Source organism: Lagopus leucura, unplaced genomic scaffold (genome assembly GCF_019238085.1).
Source record: "Lagopus leucura isolate 7727_CA_CO unplaced genomic scaffold, USGS_WTPT01 Super-Scaffold_100037, whole genome shotgun sequence".
NCBI lineage: Eukaryota > Metazoa > Chordata > Aves > Galliformes > Phasianidae > Lagopus > Lagopus leucura.
The window spans coordinates 1,013,508-1,033,781 of record NW_024962286.1 but is presented as its reverse complement, the minus strand read 5'-3'; the positions used below and the strand labels follow the sequence as shown (position 1 = coordinate 1,033,781).

Sequence of the window (20,274 nt, the reverse complement as noted above, 5' to 3'; positions counted from 1 at the left end):
CCCACCACCAACTCAGGCTGCTCAGGGCCCCATCCATGACCCTGGCCACCTCCAGGGATGGGGCATCTCTGGGCTGCAATGCCAGAGCCTCACTGCCCTCTGAGTAAAGAATTTCATCCTAATATCCAACCTAAATCTCCTCTCTCTTTTGACTTTGAACCATTCCCCCTTATCCTATCCTTCCCTGTCTTGGATGGTCTTCTGAAGTCACCTGTGCAAGGACAACAACTCTGGGCAGCCTGGTCTGGTGGTTGGTAACCCTACCCACAGCAGGGGATTTGAAACTAGATGATCTTTGAGGTCCTTTTCAACCCAATTCTATGATTCTATGAACAACAACATATATGTATCTCCTCTTCTTAAATGTATGGTTCAGGTCTCCACATCTCCAGCAGTCCACAGTGAGGTGAGAGAAGATAAGGATGAGGCCAACTAAAATGACCAAGGCAATGAAGTGACTGAGATAAGAAATACAAAATGATAGGAATGGGGAGGAGACAGGCAAGAATCATTGAGGCAACTCAGCATTGCATTACATTCTGTAACACAGGAACTAGTGACACCCACTGCAGTCAGTCAGAAGCCAGCTTAAAGGCAATATCTAAGTACTCCTTTACACAGTGAGAGGTAACTGTCAGTAATCTGCTGTCATGGGGTGGTTGTGGAGGAAGATTATACCAGGAAACTCAAAAGAGATTTAAAACACCAAGCAATGGCAACAAGAACACTAAAGGCTGAGTCAAACTTCAACGTTCTCGGTCCAGTTCCAGCTGATGCTGCACAATTAGGAGGCATGACAAGAGCAGATATTAACTGCACTTATGTGCTCTCCCTAAATAGCACAGAGATAAAATGTTAGGCAACTTGCACGGTGAGCCTGGCCTGAGGAGGTGATTTTGTGCTTCTCTATTCCTTTTGTTGGCTTTCAGACAAGATGCTGAAGTTGCACTGCTGTTATCACAGACCTCTGTCCAGGATAAAACTACAAAGAAATTCTTTTTGTGGTTCCTTTTTTTTTTTAAGGCACACTTTGTCACCCTGTTCATTTTCCGTGTTCCTGCGCAAAAGCAGTCAGCACCACAGCATTTACAGTTATCAAACATGCAGCATTAAAAGACCTGAAACTGCGTAACGCGGGGCAGCTGACCACAAAACCAAACAGAATTATTTCTGAGGAACAGACATGCAAATCAGTGTCACTGTGATGAACACAAACAATTCTTCTAAAACAAGCAGATATTAACAACTCAAGGAAATTATTGCTGTGTCTATTATTTTGTTTTTTGTAGAAACCCAGTTCTTCTTTTCCCCTTTGCAGTCAGCATTGCCCTTCACCCATAGTTCATTCAACATCCAAACGTTCAGCCAGTCTGACTTCAATCAGAAGAGGATGTTTTCTGCACTTAGGAATGATTTCATAATCACAGAATGGCTTGGGAAGGGACCTCAAGAATTGAAGAAACGTGAATCAGGCTTAAAAACAAATAGAAGGATTGGCCTAAAGTACAATGGAGAACAAATGTGAAACATGGCTGGGTCTCAAGGTTAACTCAGAATTCCATCCAGAGTTTTCAGAGCTAATAGGAATAACCGTTTTAATTCCATCCCTTCATGCACAGAAAGTAAACTGTGAAACTGGAGTTCGCATCCACACGTCCTCTGAATTCTGTAGCTTTGATTCCGGTTTGTTTCCAGCGTGATACTGGGGAGAGCAAGGAAAAGAGGAAGTATTTGATGTCAACCAGTGGTTTGGATGATCCTCTCGTTGGTTGGATGAAATAAGTTGAATGTTTTTGGCGCTTTAGTTTTCAGGTTGTGTAAGAAACTCTGGGTTCACCTCCCTCAGTGTAGGTTCAGGCTTAGTGTCACACTGGATGTTTTCATAGCTTCACACACCTTCTCAGCTGGCCATCACTTTTCAGTGGCTGTGGTGGGGTGATGGAATTCCTTTCCTTCCTCTTCCACAGGAATCATGACATCGTTCCCTGGAAAGACCTCTGTCTCCTGCTCTGGATAGTGCACTGGCAGCTCCTCTTCTATCTTTTCCTGGATATCAACATCACTTTCACATCCCCTAGCAGTACAGTTTTTGATACCAGGCGTTTTTGAAGACCCCACAATAACAGTATCGGCGTTCATGATGAATATTTTTCCTGAGAAAGGAAAAAAAAGAGAAGTAATGCTGAGCACGGGCAACAGTACTGCTGTTCTTGGAGACGGCTCTGTCGTGCAAAACTCTGACTTGGTATTCAGTTTTTATTTTCTCCGTTTTTTAGTCAGACACATGCAGATCAAACCTCTCACAGGGACAGTTGAAAAGCTATTTCCCAACAACTAACCAAAGGGTGTTGCTCTTTTGGCAGCTTGGAATGAGAACTACCGAGAGCTTCCACCTTCCTTCTTATCATCAAGCACAGCCAAAGCCCACGGCAAGCTTATCTACAACCTAAGTACCTTCCACAGGCCCCATGAGTGCCTTCTGGGATCCTGGTTAACCTCTTCTGCAGAAGACAGGCCTCCTTCCTCCCCTGCTTTGCACTGTCACGAAGTAAGTACCTAATTCAGAAAACTAACACAGTGGTTTAAATCTAAGTTAGAGAAAGAGCTGCCCTGGGTGGCAACCAGCCCACAGCAGGGGTTGGGGCTGGGTGGGCATTAAGGTCTCTTCCAATCTATGCCATCTTAACATGGGGGCTACGTTCCAGCATTTTACAGGCTAGCAAACAAGTTTTGGCTTTGCATGCCCACGTTTCTTTGTGATTTGAGCCCATTCTGACAAGAAAGCATCTTCATAAGCAACACAGAGAGGACTGGAACAGGAGCAGGGAATGGTAGTGAGTTCTGCTGTTCATTTCTTTCGACTGTCCCTCTACAGACAGCTTTCTCCCACCCCACACAGGGAGTTAGCATTTTGCAAAAGCCTGTTCTTTGAGTTAGTTAGGGTAACAGAAATCCTTGTTGGTCTGCAGCAGTGAAAACAGAAGATGCATTTTCTGCTTCTGCTTTTCCTTGTTTTTTCTGTGCTTTGTCTTCTGTCTCTCAGAAAAGCAGGACTGGTTTCCAACAGCCTTAAGAAAACAGTTCTGGATCAGTTTAGCTGTTTTTAAGTCTTTGGATTTGACTGATGCAGAAAAATAATGACAATAATAACAATACAAACCAACTTGATTACAGTACAGAGTCGAGAGGCCACGGCCATCTGTTAGAAATTCTAAATACTTTTCCAGCTTGCCAATAATTTCAGGATGATATTCTATGCCCAGGGTTGAAAAAATGACAAGGTAAAAAAAATGAAAGTAACTCAAGACTCACCAATTTGATTATTTGTGTGGTCTCTCACTCGAGAATCAATGGGGCAGTCTGGGGCTTTTCCATTGCTCTGCGTCACTTCAGTCAGACTCAGAACAGGATTGCCTGCTTTTTCAGCACTGGAGATCAAGTTGTTGTTGGTTTCCAAAGGGAGGGTTCTATCAGTGAACTCCTCCTCTTCTGGACATTTGTCAGTGGTCAGTGTGATCTTCTGCCAACACAAAGAGGAGAGCGGAAGAAGAGTCAGTGCAAAAACAACACAGTGAAGATTGCAAGAGGTCGACAGAAGATTTCTGTGGCAGGAAGAAATAAAAGAACAGCACCACTGTCAACGGGGACTGAAAAAAAGCAAAGTGCCCAGCAGATCTAGGAACTTAAGTTCCCTTGAGTTGCGTTCCTGTATTCCTTAAGGCCACATTTGAACAGAGCCCAAGACATGAAAGTGGCAGTTCCTAATTTGTCTCATCTCTGCACCTTGATGATCATGGATTACAGTTCCAAATAAAAAGGCCAGCACTTTTCAACAGGACACTGAAAAAGATCATGAATTATTTACATTGGAATGGAAATTGACCTGTTTTGGAATATGGTTGACACTTACTGCATATTTGTCCACTAGATCAGAACCTGTAATGGAAAGATGAAGATTTGTCAGAAAAGAATTCATAGTAATCACAGGAATATTAATTGCTTTGAAATATCACCCACCCATGTCCTAGACTACTCTACAGCCCCACTCACCTGCATTATGCTCTCTTTACCACTCAGGTCACACTTCCTTGAAGGGCTGAGGTGATCCAGGGACACACTGCTGCCAAGCATGTGAGATCCTGCTCTCCCCAGAGCCCTCTGTGCCCACACCCATTGCTTTCCACACACCAAAACCAGCATTCATCTAATCACATCTAATCACATGATGAACTGATTAAGCCTTCCAAATAAGCAGAAAACTCTCTTATCAAAGTTTCTTTATCAAAAAACAATAATAATATGCAAGGATGGAGGAAAGGAACACTGGGGGTGCGTAGAGAGGTGTGGGTGTCCCATCCCTGGAGGTGCCCAAGGCCATGGATGGGCACTGAGCAGCCTGAGCTGGTGGGGGGCACTCAGCCCATGGCAGGAGTTGGGGCTGGATGGGCTCTAAGGTCCCTTCCAACCCAGCCACTCTGTGATCTCATGATTCTATATGAAGCTAGATGCCTCCTGTCTAGTTTCATTCTGACGCACAGCCATCGTTACCTTCAATATGTCAGCACTATAATGCTGCACAGTAACATTTTTGTTTATCGTGTAAACCATGTGAGGAAGGAAGAATTCCATTTTGAGAAAATTGAGCTCACATGAGAAGTGTTAAGTCATATTCCTGAGTAAATAAGCAGAAATGCTCCGATGCAGAGCAGTCAGAAATATCCACCGCAACAGAACAGAGCAGTCAATGGAGATGCTAAGAGATTAGTTAGCTGAGCAGAATGTATGCACTGTAGGGGATCTGCATGGGTTGCTATGGCGAACATCCACTTTTTTTTCTTTTTTTTTTTTGGAACACATTTCCCAGATCTGAGTGCTCAGAAATGAGCTGTGCATTTTTCCAGCAGCCTCCCTGCTGGACACATCAGCCAGTAGTGCCCATGCAGTGGGGAGGAAGAGCCATCTAGCGGCTTGTCACATCCACAGCCTTACCAGCCTGCAGAGGACTGACAAGTTCCAAAAACTAAAGCTAAAAGGTCACCACCTCCCATCTGTAGCATCCTCCTCCATACATTCACATCTACTTTAATCAGAGGTGGCCCTGGGCAGCCTGATCCAGTGCCTCATTTAGTGGTTGGGAACCAGCACAGAGCAGAGATTGGAACTGGATGATCTTTGAGTTCCCTTCCAACCCAACTATGACTCTTTGAGAATATTCTTCAACACGATGGAGAGCAGTTTGCCTAGAACCCTTAACTGACCTGTCTTCACCAGGCATTAGGAAGTATCATCTCCCCTCCTGTCCTCTGTAGTATTTTAGGATGCTGTAATTCCCAGGTGGGAAGATTAAGCAGCATGTTCTGTACCACAGTTTTAAAACTCACGTTTTTTTTTGAGGATGAGGATCCGTTTCTTGCAGGCCTTCCATTGCCAAAATGACAGCATGCCCACAGGTAGCACCATGACAGAGAGAACCACTCCCCAGAAAACAAGACCTGCAGCACAGGAGGAGGAAAGGGAGAACACAGAGACCAAGAAAAGGCAGAAGGATCAGTAATCTGTTTGCCCGACATCATTTCACAAATTGTAGGGGTTAAGCAGGAAGCTCACGTACTACTTTCACTAAAGATATATCTGAATAAAACGTGTCCTTTTATAGAATAAAAATCTATAATAGATAGAATAAATCCTTTCTGACCTCTTGTTGTTGTCTCTCCCTTGTCTGAGGTGGGAGAAGTGCCAGCTTTCTCCTTGGGAGTTGAACTGGGAATTTTGGTTGTGGCACTTGAAAGGACACTAGCAAGGGTCACCAGGTTTGCCGGAAGCTTCAGTACGTCAGAGTCATTTGTTTCGTTGCTGGTTCTGCTGGAGGAAGTGTCTGGGGTGAGGGAGGAGGGCAATCGGTCCACGCAGACCTGATCATGGGTGGCATTTCCTTTGCCTTGTGCTACTTTGTTCAACTTGGCACAGCTAGGGAACAAAAGAGAGATCAGTGCATCAGTGCTAGGAGGAAATGACGTGACACACTGTAAGGTTTTCCAGGTGGCATACGCCCTTGTTGGTCATGATTATACCACATGCATTTACTGGTTTTAGTCAGAAAGTCATTAAGCTGCTGCTCACCCCTGTGGCACTGATTCTTGACCCGGATGCAAACTCACACACACACGGAATCCCACTGCACTCAGTGAACTGAAACTGAGGCAAGAGAGATCCCTTCCTCCTGCCAGCACAGAGCTGTGCAACAGCACAAAGGCTCAAAGCTGTCCCACTGCCTCTGAGATAAATTTGTCACTTCTGGCACAAAGCAAAGTTCCTTTCGGGTCCTCTGTTAGCTTTAACCAATCAGTTTGTCACTCTGAAACACTATGGACTTACTCCGTGTGGGGTCTGCAGATGTCAGTGCTGGAGCTTTGGTCAGAGAAGGTCCCAGGAGGGCATTCTTCACATGAAACATCAGTCTTTGAGGTGCCTGAATAAAAGCAATGACAGCGGATGGACTGATCAAAATGAATCAACTCCAAGCCTATGGCCATGATCAGAAAAGATAAAATAAGGAGGAATTCCTACCTCTGACCTTGACTCCAAAACCAGGCTTGCAAGCAGTGTGCTGCTGGCATCTCATGCAGGTGTACTTAGCAGCAGTCTGGCAAAACATCCCTGGTCGGCACTCACACACCCGGCTGGAATTGAAGGAGCAGGGAGCTTTCTCCACAAGGTCAAATTCTGCAGGGAAGAAACAGATGGAGTAACAAAGGATCACTGCGAGCAAGAGGCAAAGCAGGGGTCAAAGCTGAGCAACACCAGTGCAAAGGCTTGGGAAGCAGAACGGGCTGCTGGCACTCTTTGCAACAGCACTTTAAGTCGTGAACAACTGGAGAAGCCTGTAGGTGGTAAATGCAAACCAGTTACCTTTGGTGCATAAGACACAAGCATCACATCGTGGCTTTGGGGATTCGTTCAGGTATTGCTCAGGTCCACATCTCATGCAATCTTCATCTGGATCCACGGGACATGATTTCTTTTTAGCATAACCTGGAGAAAGAAAGCCAAAATGTGGAAATAACTGTTCCAAAATAGAGGAGAAAGCCATCTTGAAGCACTGTCAGCCTCAAAGCCAAAGGAGCTGGCAGGCACAGCAGTTAGCTGTGAGCTGGTGGCCTTGCCAGCAGGTGGAAACAGTCACCAGACAGTAAGGAATGATGGCAGCTGCAGAAGGAAAAGCTAAAACAACATAAAGACTGAGCTGAATGCTTAACAGGTGACAAACAGGAGAAAAATGAATCTCAGTTTCAGCACCAATCCACATCAGCCAACCACAAAGGGTTAATTGTAGGAATGGGGGACCTAGCAGGAAAATCACTCACCCACTATTCATTTTGGCAAGCACAGTGTAGGAGCATAAGTCAAAACAGCCACTTCCTATTTGGCCCTATAAATACTACCAGACAAGCCCTAACCACATCTCTGCCACCTTCTCAAAACTGCTTTTCTAAGACTGTTCTTTTGAAGGCTGGAGCTGATTGCAGAAGTGAAATGTATGAGAACTGCGGGTCATAACAGCTAGCTGCAAACTACACCTCTGCTGTTCACAAGACCCAGTATGGCATCCATCATAGTGGGAGCTTTTGAAGGAGAAAAGAGCTTCTTTCCCTGGGAGTGGCCCAGAATCTCTGCCCCTTTTCTTCTTCTACAGGAGCAGTTTCTCCATCCCTTGGTCTTGCTTACTCATCCATTTTCTGAATGATTCTGGTGGAGTGCACCGAAGCAGTACAGGAAATCTCTGATGTAACTACATGCAAATGCTAGTAACCAGGCACCAAGCTTCTCTTTATAGCACAAACAAATGTCAAAAATTTCCCTTCTGAAAAAAAAAGAAAAAAGAAAGAAAAGAGAGAAATATGTGAGAAATAAAGAAGAGAGAGAGAGAGGAGGCCACAGTTGTAACAGAAAAGAGAGGTGATGGTGCAGTGCCATAAAATGCCCCGTCCATCGAGGGGGAGCTTCAGACATTTCCAGAGCTCTTATCTCATAGATGCATTTCATTCTTCTGACCTCATCCACCCCTGAGTCACAGCTTCAGGCGAAGTTCTCTCTGTTCCCTGCCACGTGGGTATTCCACTTCTCACATGAGATGCTTTCTGAACTGTTTTGACTATGAGCACAATGGCAGATGTTCTGCACCATCATTTAATACTTCGTGCCTTTGATCAGAAGCTAAAATCACTGCGCTGCTCCATATCCTGGGGCAAGCAGAAATCAGTTGTTGGACCTGCCTAATTCTGGTTACATTTGAGTGTCAAACCAGCCAATAAAAAACACAGACCAAATTCTAGCAAGCTATCTCGTTTGCAATTTAAAGGCAGTGTGCAGGCAGACCCAACAGGGCAGGAAGGAGAGAACAAATTCACGTCTAGATCTACACCAGCACTGTGCTCTATGAAATTGGACTTTTCTGCAGGGTCAAAAAGCAGTTCTGTGATACACATGGTTTATACACAACCTATGAGAAAGGCCTGTGAAGCACCAACATACTGACCTGAAGGACACTGGTAACAGCACCTTCCTAATGTTTCATCATAGAACCGATTCTTGAGTGTGTCACAGGAATGAGATGAGGTGAATGGTGGCTAAAAATTGAAGCAGACAACGACACAATTAGAGAACAATTAGGGCTCTGTGAGGGCAGATCCCAGCATCTGTCTCTGGTGATGGTGGTTACAAATGATAAAGTCTACAGGTTTTTGAAGGTCCAAACGTTTTCAAAAGCAACCAGACAACCACTGCCCATAAACTTCAGCAAAGATTGGAATATTCAGTATATTTAGCAATCATTCAGTGTGTATCTTCACTCTTTTCTCTGAAAGTGTTTTAAATACCTAAAAGGAATATTGCAGCCCCATCCTTCCAGTAAGCATTTCAGATCACAAAGAAATGAGCTCCTGGCTCCATATGTTGCAGAGAGGAGTGGCACTGCTCCATAAAAGTGCTTTTCAGCCAAATGCTCCAGAAAAAAAAAAAAAAACACCATAAATCCCTGCTCTTAAAATGCTCCCATCTTTTCTTCAGGAAAGGAATTTTAAGAAAAATAATACAAACAGAATCCCTGAATACCTCTAGTAGCTTTCCAGCTCTGTATACACTGGCACTAGAAGTAGTGCCATAGTCAACATCACCTAAGGCTTGCCAAATGGGCTGTAATCCACAAAGTTAGTTCTGTAAGTGTACAGCTGCTTGTACACTGGTTCTCTGTATCCTGTGCCCCTTGTTAACCCTTGTTATCCCATTCTGAAGCTGTTCTTCTGTAGTTTGCTTTGTTTTTTTCACTCTGCTCATGCTCACCTTCACACCATTCATCAATGCAGCAAGCCAATCTTCCTGTTCAGTTATTTACTCCTCAAAACACTTGAATTTAGCAACCTAAAGGCATGCAAACCAACAAATTGTTTTGCTTTTAACCTGGGGACAAATCCTACAGTGAGAACAAGCGTGCTCTGCCTTGAAATGAAAGCTGCAAGTACTACACATTCAAATAACTAAACCCATCTCTTTTACTGAGTGAAGGTTTTCATTAATAAGCCTTGATATGATCATATGACCAAGACTTAAAATAAAAGCCACAACAGTTCTAATGTTAGCTTAGAAAAATTACTCTGCAGTGATCCCACCTTCTGCATTTCCTACCAGCCTTAAAAAGAAATTACACCTATTGGCAATATCAGGAAATGGCACAATGTGTTTGGACACAGAGTCATCCAAGAGTCATTCCAGAGATGTAAAAAGTGGAGTGAATGATAAGGTGGATTCCTTTTATAAAGAAAATTCAGGCAACAACAGCATCCTGCTATACCTAAGTCATCTTGAATCAGTTCCTCTTCAAGCCCTAGAAGATGTCACCACAAAAACCTGATCTTCTCTTTCTGGTTGTTCTAAAAACCAATGCTGGCTTCAAAAGATGTTGAATGTTAAATCACAGTGGGAACAGGGATCTTGAATGAAATACGCAGCACATAAACACAGAGCTTATTGAATTGCCTGTTTGGGGTTTAAACAAAGGAACAGGGTCTGCCTACAAGCATGAAGGAAGAGCTACTTATCAAAATGTGATCTTGTCTGTCTAAAACATTGAAATCATGTGCTAAGGACCAGATCCTCCTCTTAGTTACAGCGAGGCAAATCCTACTTATGAATTTCCCCTGGTGCCAGTGCTGTGATAATTTACTGAGGCAACCACACATAAATAGTGCACAAATCAGGCAATAATGCACATGAGAGAAAGCACTCAGCACTTTTCTCCTTCCACAAGAGGGCAGCTGCACCCTACAGCCAATGAAGGCAGTGAGGCACTGCACAGAGTGCCCAGAGAGGTGGTGCAGACACCCAAGGTCAGGGGATGGGGCTGTGAGCACTGATGGAGCTGTGGGTGCCCCTGCTCAGTGCAGGGGTTGGACCTGATGGCCTTTAGGGTCCCTCCCAACTCACTGTAGAACTTTTCAGTGATAGATTGGGTGTGTGACAACTGGCGACATCAGTCATTGGCTCATTGTTACCTTTATTTTTCATCTCTAAACCATAAAGCTACAAAAGAAAAAATAATAATAACCCTAAGCAGAAAGGCTGGCTATTTGCAGACAGCATGCTGTCTATTAACCAAGCTCCCATACATCTAGCTTAAATGTCCAACATGATTTAAACAGGCAAAAACGGCAGTGTGGAAAGGTACGCATCACTACAAATGGTACTGGGTCTCCTTCCCAACACACAGAAAGCTTTTTCTAAGCTCAATTTCAAACCTTCATGCATCACATGGAATAAAAAGCCTTGCTTTAAGACCAACCCTTGCCCCAGACTCCTGTGGGTTTGTGGGAGAATGAAATAAATCATTGCCCGAAGGCAAAGAACACACATTGAAGAAATGGCAGAGGTGAACAGCCCAGGGCTCAGAATGCCTCTAAGTCTTCCATTAGCACTTCGGTCAGGAGGATATCACACTGTAATCAGAAAAGGCAGAGGGAAAGCTAATTGTCTCATTACGCTGTGGTTATAAAGGAATCTGGTGACAGCACAGATTGGTTCTGTTTAAACAAGGGAAATTCTGAGCAAAACTCCCAGCAGTGGTAGCAGAGTTCACCTCCCCAGCGTCGATGCAGGCTGAGCCCTGAGTTGTGCTACCACCAGCTGATGGAGCCCTGCTATCCAGAATCGTGTCTGGGCTGATGATAGACAAGAGAGGAAGATTTTAAAGAAAAATGCCCCCCCTACCATGCCTGAATCAGAATGGGCATCACCCAAAAGAAGGGAAGGGATCAGGGGGGCAGTGAGGAGGAAAAGGAAAGAACTCATGGAAAAAGCGGTGCTTTATCATAGGAGAGCTCAGGAAGAAGACAGCAGGAAGGAAGAGCATTTGTGTTTTTCCTGCTTTTGTTGCCAAAAATCTCAGCATTAGGACATTTCTAATGTATTTCTGGTGCTATTTCTCCTTGCTCCAGTGCACTTACAGGAATGGTCAATTAGCCAGTAAGAAAGATTCATATTTTTGCCTCTTCCTGCTTATATTGTGGGAAGGATTCCCTCCTCCTTCTGGAATACCTTAAGAAGCACTGAAGAGTGTGATGTAAATCATGTTTATCTGCAACAACCACACAGCTTTTCTTCATCAAGATCTCCAATAAATTTTACAGAATAAACAAATGTTAAGAAACAAACTGAAACACAGCAATCCTGCTGGGTTATATTCCATTTTTTAAAAAATCTTTTCCTCTTTTCACTGTTCCTTTTTCTTATCCACTCTCTTGTGTGAATCTCATGACAGACAGAAACAGGACTCAGCAGATTTGGCCAGGAAAATTCACAATTTGAGCACGATGTCACTTTTCAAGGCAGCGTTAGTGCTGTTGTCCCACTGAAGTGGATGGAGATAAGAGGCTGAATTTCACTAAGCCGTGCAAGCAAGCAAAGAAAGGCTCCTGATTTAGCAGGAAGATGACCTTTGAGGTCTTTCCCAGCCTTAATGATTCTATGATTCTACATCTCGTGAAAGAGAAGACCACAATTCATGCGTAAGATGCTCAGATTGCTCTACAATGGGATGGCCTAGGATCCCTTGGCCTTGTCATTTCATTGACCTACTAGGCCAATGTTGTTGTTGGGTTTTTCCTTCTTTAATGGGCTGACAATGAAAGCCCACTTGAAAACAACAACAAAAATCTAAACATATTTGACACAAAGCATTAGGGTTTTTCAGCGTTTCTTTTTGACGATTTCCAAATCACATTTGCTATCCCAATTTAAATAACAGTCATTGCAAAGACGGCGCTGAACTCAGCGGGCTAGTCTGCAATTCAGTCATGACAAGGTTTGACTCATTTATTTATGGTCTCTGGAGCTCACAAAGCCATGGTGAGGCAGAGCAAGAAGTCAGCTTACTACAAATAAGCTGTAAGTCAGAAAGAAAGTGTATTATGGTTAAAAAAAAAGGAGAGAGAAAAGAAAATCTACCAGCATTGGCTGTTCTAGAACTGACTAATACTGTAGCAAAACAGCCAGCTCTTTTTCAAACTTCTATCTCAATTCTGTCAGCATGAAAAAAAGTTGATAATGAAGGATTTCAAGTAGCCAAGCTTCACACTTGTTATTAATGAGAGCTAACTGAAAATTAAAGCCAACTCCAAACTCAGCAAGGTCGACGTAATCCAGGTAACTGATGATTTTGCAGCGAGTCTGAATGCTGACCATGAGTAATAGAAAACAGAATTCATTACTGTCCTCTTCATTTTGTGGGCTAACCAAAGTGATGGCAAATAGCAAGAACTAATTAAAGCAGCTGGCATTCAGCAGACCTGATATGCTGACCCGAATGCCCCCCTAAGAACTCCTCAGTGAGTAAGGACTGCAAATTCTGATCCTAGAGAAGAAAAGAAGGATCAATGTACTTCAGGAAGGAGATGATGGCAGGGCAGAAAGGACCAGGGAGAGGTAGAGCAAACTTGCCACGTGGGAGGGGAATTTACAGCTAAAGACATTAGGCAAACTCCTACTCTTACTGTAAGAGCCATGAGGATCTTTTTCAAACTTCTATGTAGAGGACTTGGTTATGCTCAAAGAGCTAATCAGAGGCAGTTTCTTATTAAAAATCTCCAATAGCCCATGTGCTGTGCTGCACCATTCATTTACAGACAGGTATCTTAAACGAGCACATGCCAGTACTTCCACCACAATTTCAGGGCCCAACCCAGCGGGCAGTCAGCCACCAATTTGACCTTACCTGTGCAAAGAGCTTCTGTAACTGATCTTTGGGTTTTGTTGTTGGCTTTTTTTTTTTTTCCCATGCGTACCTAAATGACAGGCAGGGAAATTACCTGGATTTACGCCAGGCTCTGAGGGCTCAATGCCACACATTGCAGTGGTGAGGAGGGGGCAAGTGGGGCAGAGCGGGGGAGCAAACACACAAGGGCCTCAATGATATGATTTGAGCTGGGAGCCGACTTGCATCCACAGCTTTGTGTGAGCAGCGCCCCGTGTTTATTCTGAGTTGCTCTGATGCAGAAAAGAGCCCATTCATGGGAAAGTCGGTGTCAAAGGGGTGGGCGGATGTAAAGAGGAAGGTATTTTATTGTTTCGTTTGCCTCTTTACACCTTTCATTTTGCTAGACCTGACTCACATCAGCACAGTGAGCCCAAGCAAAGTTCTGTAAGGAATGTGCCTGGCACAGAGCATTTGGCTCTCTGGGCAAAAATGAGAGATTTATTCAAAGTAAATGAGGTCAGTCCCACATTCTAATGAAATCTTTCCTCATTTCCTAGCCGGGATGTGCAATGCCAAAAAATAAAAATAAAAAAGACTCAAATCGTAGCTATATCTGCTGGTCCTGCCTGCAGAGTTCCCAGAAAGGGCAAACTGCTGCTTTGTGACAGCCCTGCTTTATCCTTTTATCACCCGTTATCACAGAGCCTGTTTCTATGGATGCTCACCTCCCTGCTTGCAACTGCTGGGGAAAAAAAATCAGCCCAGGGTGCCCCCAACCCTCTGCCAGATCCTTGGTCCTACAGGTCTGTAGGATTCCCCCCTTACCTGTGGGGCTCCCTGGATGTCCTGGAGAAGCAGCAGGAGCCACAGTCCCAGTCTTAGGCTGCAGGAAGCCATCTGCAGTGGCATTAGCTTTCCTGAGCTTCCAGCATTGCAGGTCAGACAACCAGGTTGCTCCTCCTGAAGTCTGGGACCCTCGCAGCGTCCAGTCCAACCTCGCTCGGCGTCTGCTCACTAAGTCCAGGGCCACTCCAGCTGTTCAAGACATGAAGGCAACAGATTTGAGACTCAATCAGGCTGAGAAAACAATTTGGAAGGAAGCAGGAGGGGGCTGCCCAAAAAAAGAAAAGTTAAAAAAAAAAAGAAAAAAAAAAGAACAAAACAAAACCACTTCAAATGCTACTCCCCGAGCTGTTGGGTTTCTGTGAGTCAGATGCATGCATCAGGGTTGTTACCCGAGGATGTGTCTGGCTGAGCAGTAATGCAGACTGCCCCTATTCATCTGAGGCATCGTAGGCTGTCCTCAGAGCACTCCCCAAAGCTTTGGTGCAGGCGTGAGTCCAAGCCCTGCCCTGTCCACTATCAGAGCAGCAACCAATCCTTGAGAGACTTCTCAATAAGAAGCAGTGTTTCAGTACAGCTACTTCACTGCTGTTGAACCAAACGTGTGAAAACTCTGAGCGACCACCTTTAGCTTCTGCATGTTGCCATTTAAACACCAGTACATCGTAGAGCATCCTCATGAATCCCTTCTTCCTTCCAATCCCATGTGAAATCAGTTCCTGCTGCTGCCAGTTATCCCTTACACACGTATACTTGTTTTGGTGCTCTGGATAATGTTTGGTGGCATGGAAAGATTTCTGTTTATTTAAGGAGTCGTGCAGCCTTCTTATCTGCCCTGAAAGTTTTATCAAAAGTAAAAGTTACCCACTTCCAAAAAAGGCAGACTGCCTTGAAAAATCTCACTGAGGTGCCCAGGAAAACGATGAGAATTTGTGTTCTCACACCCATGTTTCTGTGCTTCTTTTCACACTTATCAGCAGAGAGAGAAAAGAAAGAAAAGATTAGAAGCAGGATAACTGGTGATTGCATTGCCAGCTGCCTCATTGCCACTGAGACTGAGAGGCAGAGATGAGAGCAACCACAGGGACCCAAGGATGAGGTACGTATCAGCTCTAACTCACTGCTGTAACCCTTTCTTTCTCAACAATGCCACCTTATGAAGTCAAAATAGGCATTTTCAGAAGATTGCATACTGCATTCTTGAGATAGACTTTTAGATGCTGTTTTCACCACTTCACCAGCTTACTTCTCGATGCCTAAGTGCTCTTTAGAAAAGCCAACTTTTCTTTGAGGTCTAGAGACAGCTAAGCATTTGAATGCCCAAATACCACATTCTTCTTTTTCCTAATTAAATAACAGGCTAGAAAATGTCTTAATCTTGTGCAGTAATACACCGTTAGGCAACGCTCACAGTTTAAAAGTGCTTTCTCAAATGCCACCAGAAGCAGGTGAGGAGCCTGTGTTTAATAGCAACGTTCCAGTCTGAATACGTTTTTCATTTCAGAGTTGGTGTGTTTTGATCTCAAACACAGTGATAGGGGCTTTCCAGCAGGAGCCCTATCAGTAACTGGCACAGAAGCATCTCAGCTTTCAAACAAACCCACGCTGCCATTCTCTAAACATTGCCTGGATTTCCTAGAAAATAATCCTCCATGCAAGTTCAAAATAATAATAGAATTGAACAAATCGAAGCAAACAAACAACCCCATTTCTCTGTTCTTCTGTCAGGGGATGATGCCTACCAGATAAATGGAAAAGCCTCGATGAGCACGCTATTATGAATTGAAATGCTGATTTGATTACATGCATCTAACATCAAACCTCCTTTTGTTGTAGGTGAAATACTGAAGATAAAGTTGCTTGGCGTTTTCTCTTTCAGCAGTTTAGCCAATATTTAGCTAATTTTCAGCGCAGCTATCTGATCTGTGCTGCTCATCTCCATGTGCTGCATGGGGCTGAGGGGCTCAGAGAAGATCCTGTAAGTCAGAGGTTCCTCCAGTGTCGCTGGGTACGTGGAGCAAAAGAGCACATGGAACCATAAGTAATGGAGGTAAGCCACAAGAAGTCTCTAACTCAGACCCAAGCCATTCCTTCAGCACATTCTGTGTGCTAACAGAGGGAAGGAAGCACTGAGAGAATACTACAGAAGCAGCATAGTCACACACGTTTGAACAAAAGCTCCCATGGCATTTTCTAATGTTGAGATGGCTGATTTTAGTCTCACATGCACTGGCTCCTCGTGCTCTTAAACACATAACTGGGACTAAAACCACATATCATCTCTCAGCATCACTAGACACATAAAGGAGATCGCTGAATTGAAAAAGACACATCAAAATAACCTTGTCTAAAATCTGTATTTCAGTGTCTGTCAGCACTGCTATTTAGAGCACCACAATGCACTGATGAAGAGCACTGCAGTGTCTTGCTGCTCGGCTCGACGAAACAACACCAGATGCTGAAACTCAGCAGTAGGAAAGGGAATGTTTGGTGGGATGCATGCTGCATAACACAGAGGTACGACCCGCAGTGAGAACACTCAGGATCCCAATATTTTCAGGTATTATAAGTGAAGTCAACACATTGAACTTCTCTGAAAGGAACTCAGAACCCAAAGAGGGTGGGTGGAAGGGTGATACTGGTGCAACATGATCTCACTGAGAAACATCACCTAGTAGGCAAGCAATGGGAGTCTGAACAAGCTGTAGCTGACAGCAGTTGAACCTGTGTAAGTACTGTTACACATTCAGTATCTCATTTATGTTGAGTATGCCACAGATCTGCAAGATTCTATCCCTCTACGCCTATCTTGTGTTGATCCTTACTTTGTGCCACATATTCTTTGTATTAAATACTCATCAATCCACTTAATTATGTCTCATTAACCAAGGCACACTGCAGTATGGAAAAATACAGTGCAGGAGCTCTTGACAACGTGACCTGTGGAGTTACAGTGATTTACCAGTTTACCTCGATATATTTGTCCACTGTGATCAACAAGTACACAGGCTGTTATATACTTGTTTAAATATAGCAATGACTTACTGGCTTACTGGGGTGCATTAAAAAGAGCGTGGCCAGCAGGTCAAAGGAGGTGATCCTCCCCCTCTACTCTGCCCTGGTAAGACCTCATCTGGAGCACTGCGTCCAGTTCTGGGCTCCCCAGTACAAAAAAGACAGGGATCTCTTGGAAAGAGTCCAGCGGAGGGCCACGAAGATGGTGAGGGGCCTGGAGCATCTCCCCTATGAAGAAAGGCTGAGTGAACTGGGTCTGTTCAGCCTTGAGAAAAGGAGACTGAGAGGGGACCTGATCCAGGTCTATAAATATCTAAGGTGTGGGGGGCAGAATGGCGAGGCCGGACTCTTTTCAGTGGTGAGTGGAGACAGGACAAGGGGAAACGGCTGGAAACTGCAGCATAGGAAGTTCCGCACAAACATGCGCAAGAACTTCTTTACAGTGAGGTGACGGAGCACTGGAACAGGCTGCCCAGGGAGGTGGTGGAGTCTCCTTCTCTGGAGACGTTCAAGACCTGCCTGGATGCCGACCTGTGCGACCTACTGTAGGGAACCTGCTTTGGCAGGGGGGTTGGACTCAATGATCTCTGGAGGTCCCTTCCAACCCCTACAATTCTGTGATTCTGTGATTCTGTGACTTAAAACAAGAGTTCCCAGCAGGAAAAAAATGGGTTATAATAAGGTGGGATCATAATAAAATCCCAATACACAGGGGAAATCCCAAGTCACTTCTGCAACAGTAGCTTCACTAGGCAGTTTCACATCATTTCTGTGCTCTAGTAAAAGTAATAGAAAAAGAAATTAACTTCCTTGCTTTATACAGAGTTTCGCACACATGCAAACCAGCAGTCTAAAAGGAGAACCAACCAGTTCGTGTTTGTTTGTGACTGGGGACTTTTGCCTCAATCGGCTGCTCTTGCTGAACACAGAAAATTCCTTGGCAATTAAGGAACAGCCAACGGAAGGAGATGCATCCTGGTCTTTGTTCCCAAAGAATAATGTGTTTATTTTTTATTATTACAAAGAACAGTGTCAAAAAGCACCTACCCAAAACTGCCAATTCCCGATGAGGAAAGTTCAGAAGTGCTGTTACCAGTAATTGCTTGCTGACCCTGAGCCATAAGTTGGAAGAGCACTCCAGAAAGCAGAGAACCTCTCTCTTCTGGGAGGAAAAGGATGTTCTCAGCTGATCTGAGTCTTTCTGCAAGAAGTCCTGCTTCAGCCAACATCTGTAAACTCTCACACAACGCCCATCGACTAATTTCATTCCAACTGCTTCCATGCAAACATAACCTCACTTTAAATAGTACATAGGTTGCTCTGAAAGTAATCATAGAATCTCTCTGGTTGGAAAAAACCTTAAAGATCATCAAGTCCAACCAGTGCCTCCTTATTTCAACACAGTCAGCACCATTAGCAATGCATTTTCATCAGCAATGAACGACAGCCTGCATGCCACACTTGTAAAACACTCCACCAGAGGAGGTCAGGCTCTGTCACGCTGCTCAAACACAACACCCACCCCTCATTGTGTTCACATCCACTGCTTGGTCTCCGTAAATGTTCAGCAAACACTGATGAATGTCAGTGGGTGCCATTTTTTTTTCCATGTGAAGAGATTCAGTTCCACACTTTTGCTTCATATGCACTCCTGTGCCAGACACCATTCCATCACATCACCTATCTGCTGCTGTAAAGCCACATGGTAACAGCATGCAACAGGATATTGGTGGGAAGGTTCAGCTTCCACTGCCATCCCATCAACCTCTGTCTCTGACATCGTAGGCCAATATCACAGAATAGGAGGCATTACTTTCAGAGCAGCCTTCAAACAGCGTGTAGCAGTGCTACACTTTAGCCTTCTAGAAATACCAAAGTCACTATTGCTAGGCTTAAAATACCAAATTTTCTCAATTTCTGCCATCAAAGATTTGGGCTTTTTGTTTATACGCAAAAGCAGACATGATGATACGTCTGTAATTTTATCCTTAGAATGGTTTAGCTTGGAAGGGACATCAAAAATCATCTGGTTCCAAGCATGCCACGTGCAGAAATACCTTCCAGCAGATCAGGCTGCCCAAAGCCCCATCAGACCTGGCCTTGAGTACCTCCAGGAAGGGGACATCCATAACTCCTTTGAGCAGCTGGGATATTCACTTTTTGATTGGGTTAAATCACTGAAAATTTCAATTGAAACAAAAACTTGAAGCAGCTAAAACGTGTCACATGGATCATCTGAACAGTAACGATAATGGCACCTCGTTTTCAATCAATATTCTTTTACAAATGTAGTTTATATAAAGTCGACCTGGGCAACAATTTTAGAAGTCTGTTTTTATCCTCTCAACTAATTCTACTACTTTATAGAGGGAGATAAGAGGGAAAAAAAGAACCTATGTAAAATGTCTTTTTTTCAGTGCATAGTAGCTTCAAAACTGAAGCACATTTTGAGTCAGACTGAAAAATGAGAAGAGCTGACAGAGAACTCTGTGCACTCGGGAAAGACTTGGCTTCCATGAAAGAAACCAAAACCAGATCACAGAATTACTATGCCCACAGGCTGGCTGAGAGAGAGATGACCTTAGAAAAAAGATCACATCATGTCTGTACTTTCAGTAATTCCAACTGCAGCTTCTGAAAGAGAGCTGGGTTTGCACATTGCCATTCTCCACAGAGAGTGAGATGGCACTTGACAGAGATGAGGTGGTATTTGAACACCACTTGTACTGAACCCTTCAACAGTGCATCTTCCACAGTCAAGAGGACAGCCACTTGACCATTACAGCCCTATGGAAAATGGTGGGCAGCAAAGACTGGGCAGGAACTATCATGTGAAGGCCCTTCATGCCCTTCCTTTAACGTCCCTAGTGCCAGTTTAACTCGATGCAAAAGTCATCCTGCTAACTGACACGACCCAACAGCAGTCGCTCTCCCACATGCCAGCCGTGGCGCTCAGACAAATTAATCCACAAGCACCCACTTCTGACTTTCGCTCGGTTTTAAATCATGTCACAATCTTTGTCTGGAGTACTGCAAAGCTCATGGTTTCCTCTCCCCAACCACAAAATGCAGGAAGGCTTCAACAAAGCCATCAGCTGCGTGAAAGAACTGGTAAAAGGCAAGAAACAAAGCATGCGCTTGCCTCCAGCTAGTTTCTAAACATACAGAACGTC

General features: G+C 44.2%; 1 protein-coding gene across 1 annotated transcript; it reads right to left on the bottom strand.

Moving 5' to 3' along the window:
* Positions 1–104: 104 nt before the first annotated feature.
* Positions 105–14,327, bottom strand: LOC122186466 (tumor necrosis factor receptor superfamily member 8-like). The gene is made up of 10 exons (XM_042883185.1): positions 14,069–14,327; positions 8,537–8,627; positions 6,910–7,032; positions 6,568–6,723; positions 6,376–6,469; positions 5,696–5,967; positions 5,382–5,492; positions 3,911–3,936; positions 3,313–3,520; positions 105–2,153 (listed from the first exon to the last, which is right to left on the bottom strand). Exons 1-10 carry the CDS (start codon positions 14,150–14,152, stop codon positions 1,912–1,914), a joined length of 1,407 nt encoding a protein of 468 aa, XP_042739119.1. The 5' UTR covers positions 14,153–14,327; the 3' UTR covers positions 105–1,911.
* Between the last annotated feature and the right edge of the window lie 5,947 nt (positions 14,328–20,274).

Coding starts and splice junctions, on each gene's coding strand:
- LOC122186466 (XM_042883185.1), bottom strand. CDS start 14,152: ATGCCACTGCAGATGGCTTCCTGCAGCCTAAGACTGGGACTGTGGCTC. Junction 6,470..6,567: donor TTTTGGAGTCAAGGTCAGAG/GTAGGAATTCCT, acceptor GCTTTTATTCAG/GCACCTCAAAGACTGATGTT. Junction 2,154..3,312: donor CCACACAAATAATCAAATTG/GTGAGTCTTGAG, acceptor TTCCTTTCTCAG/GAAAAATATTCATCATGAAC.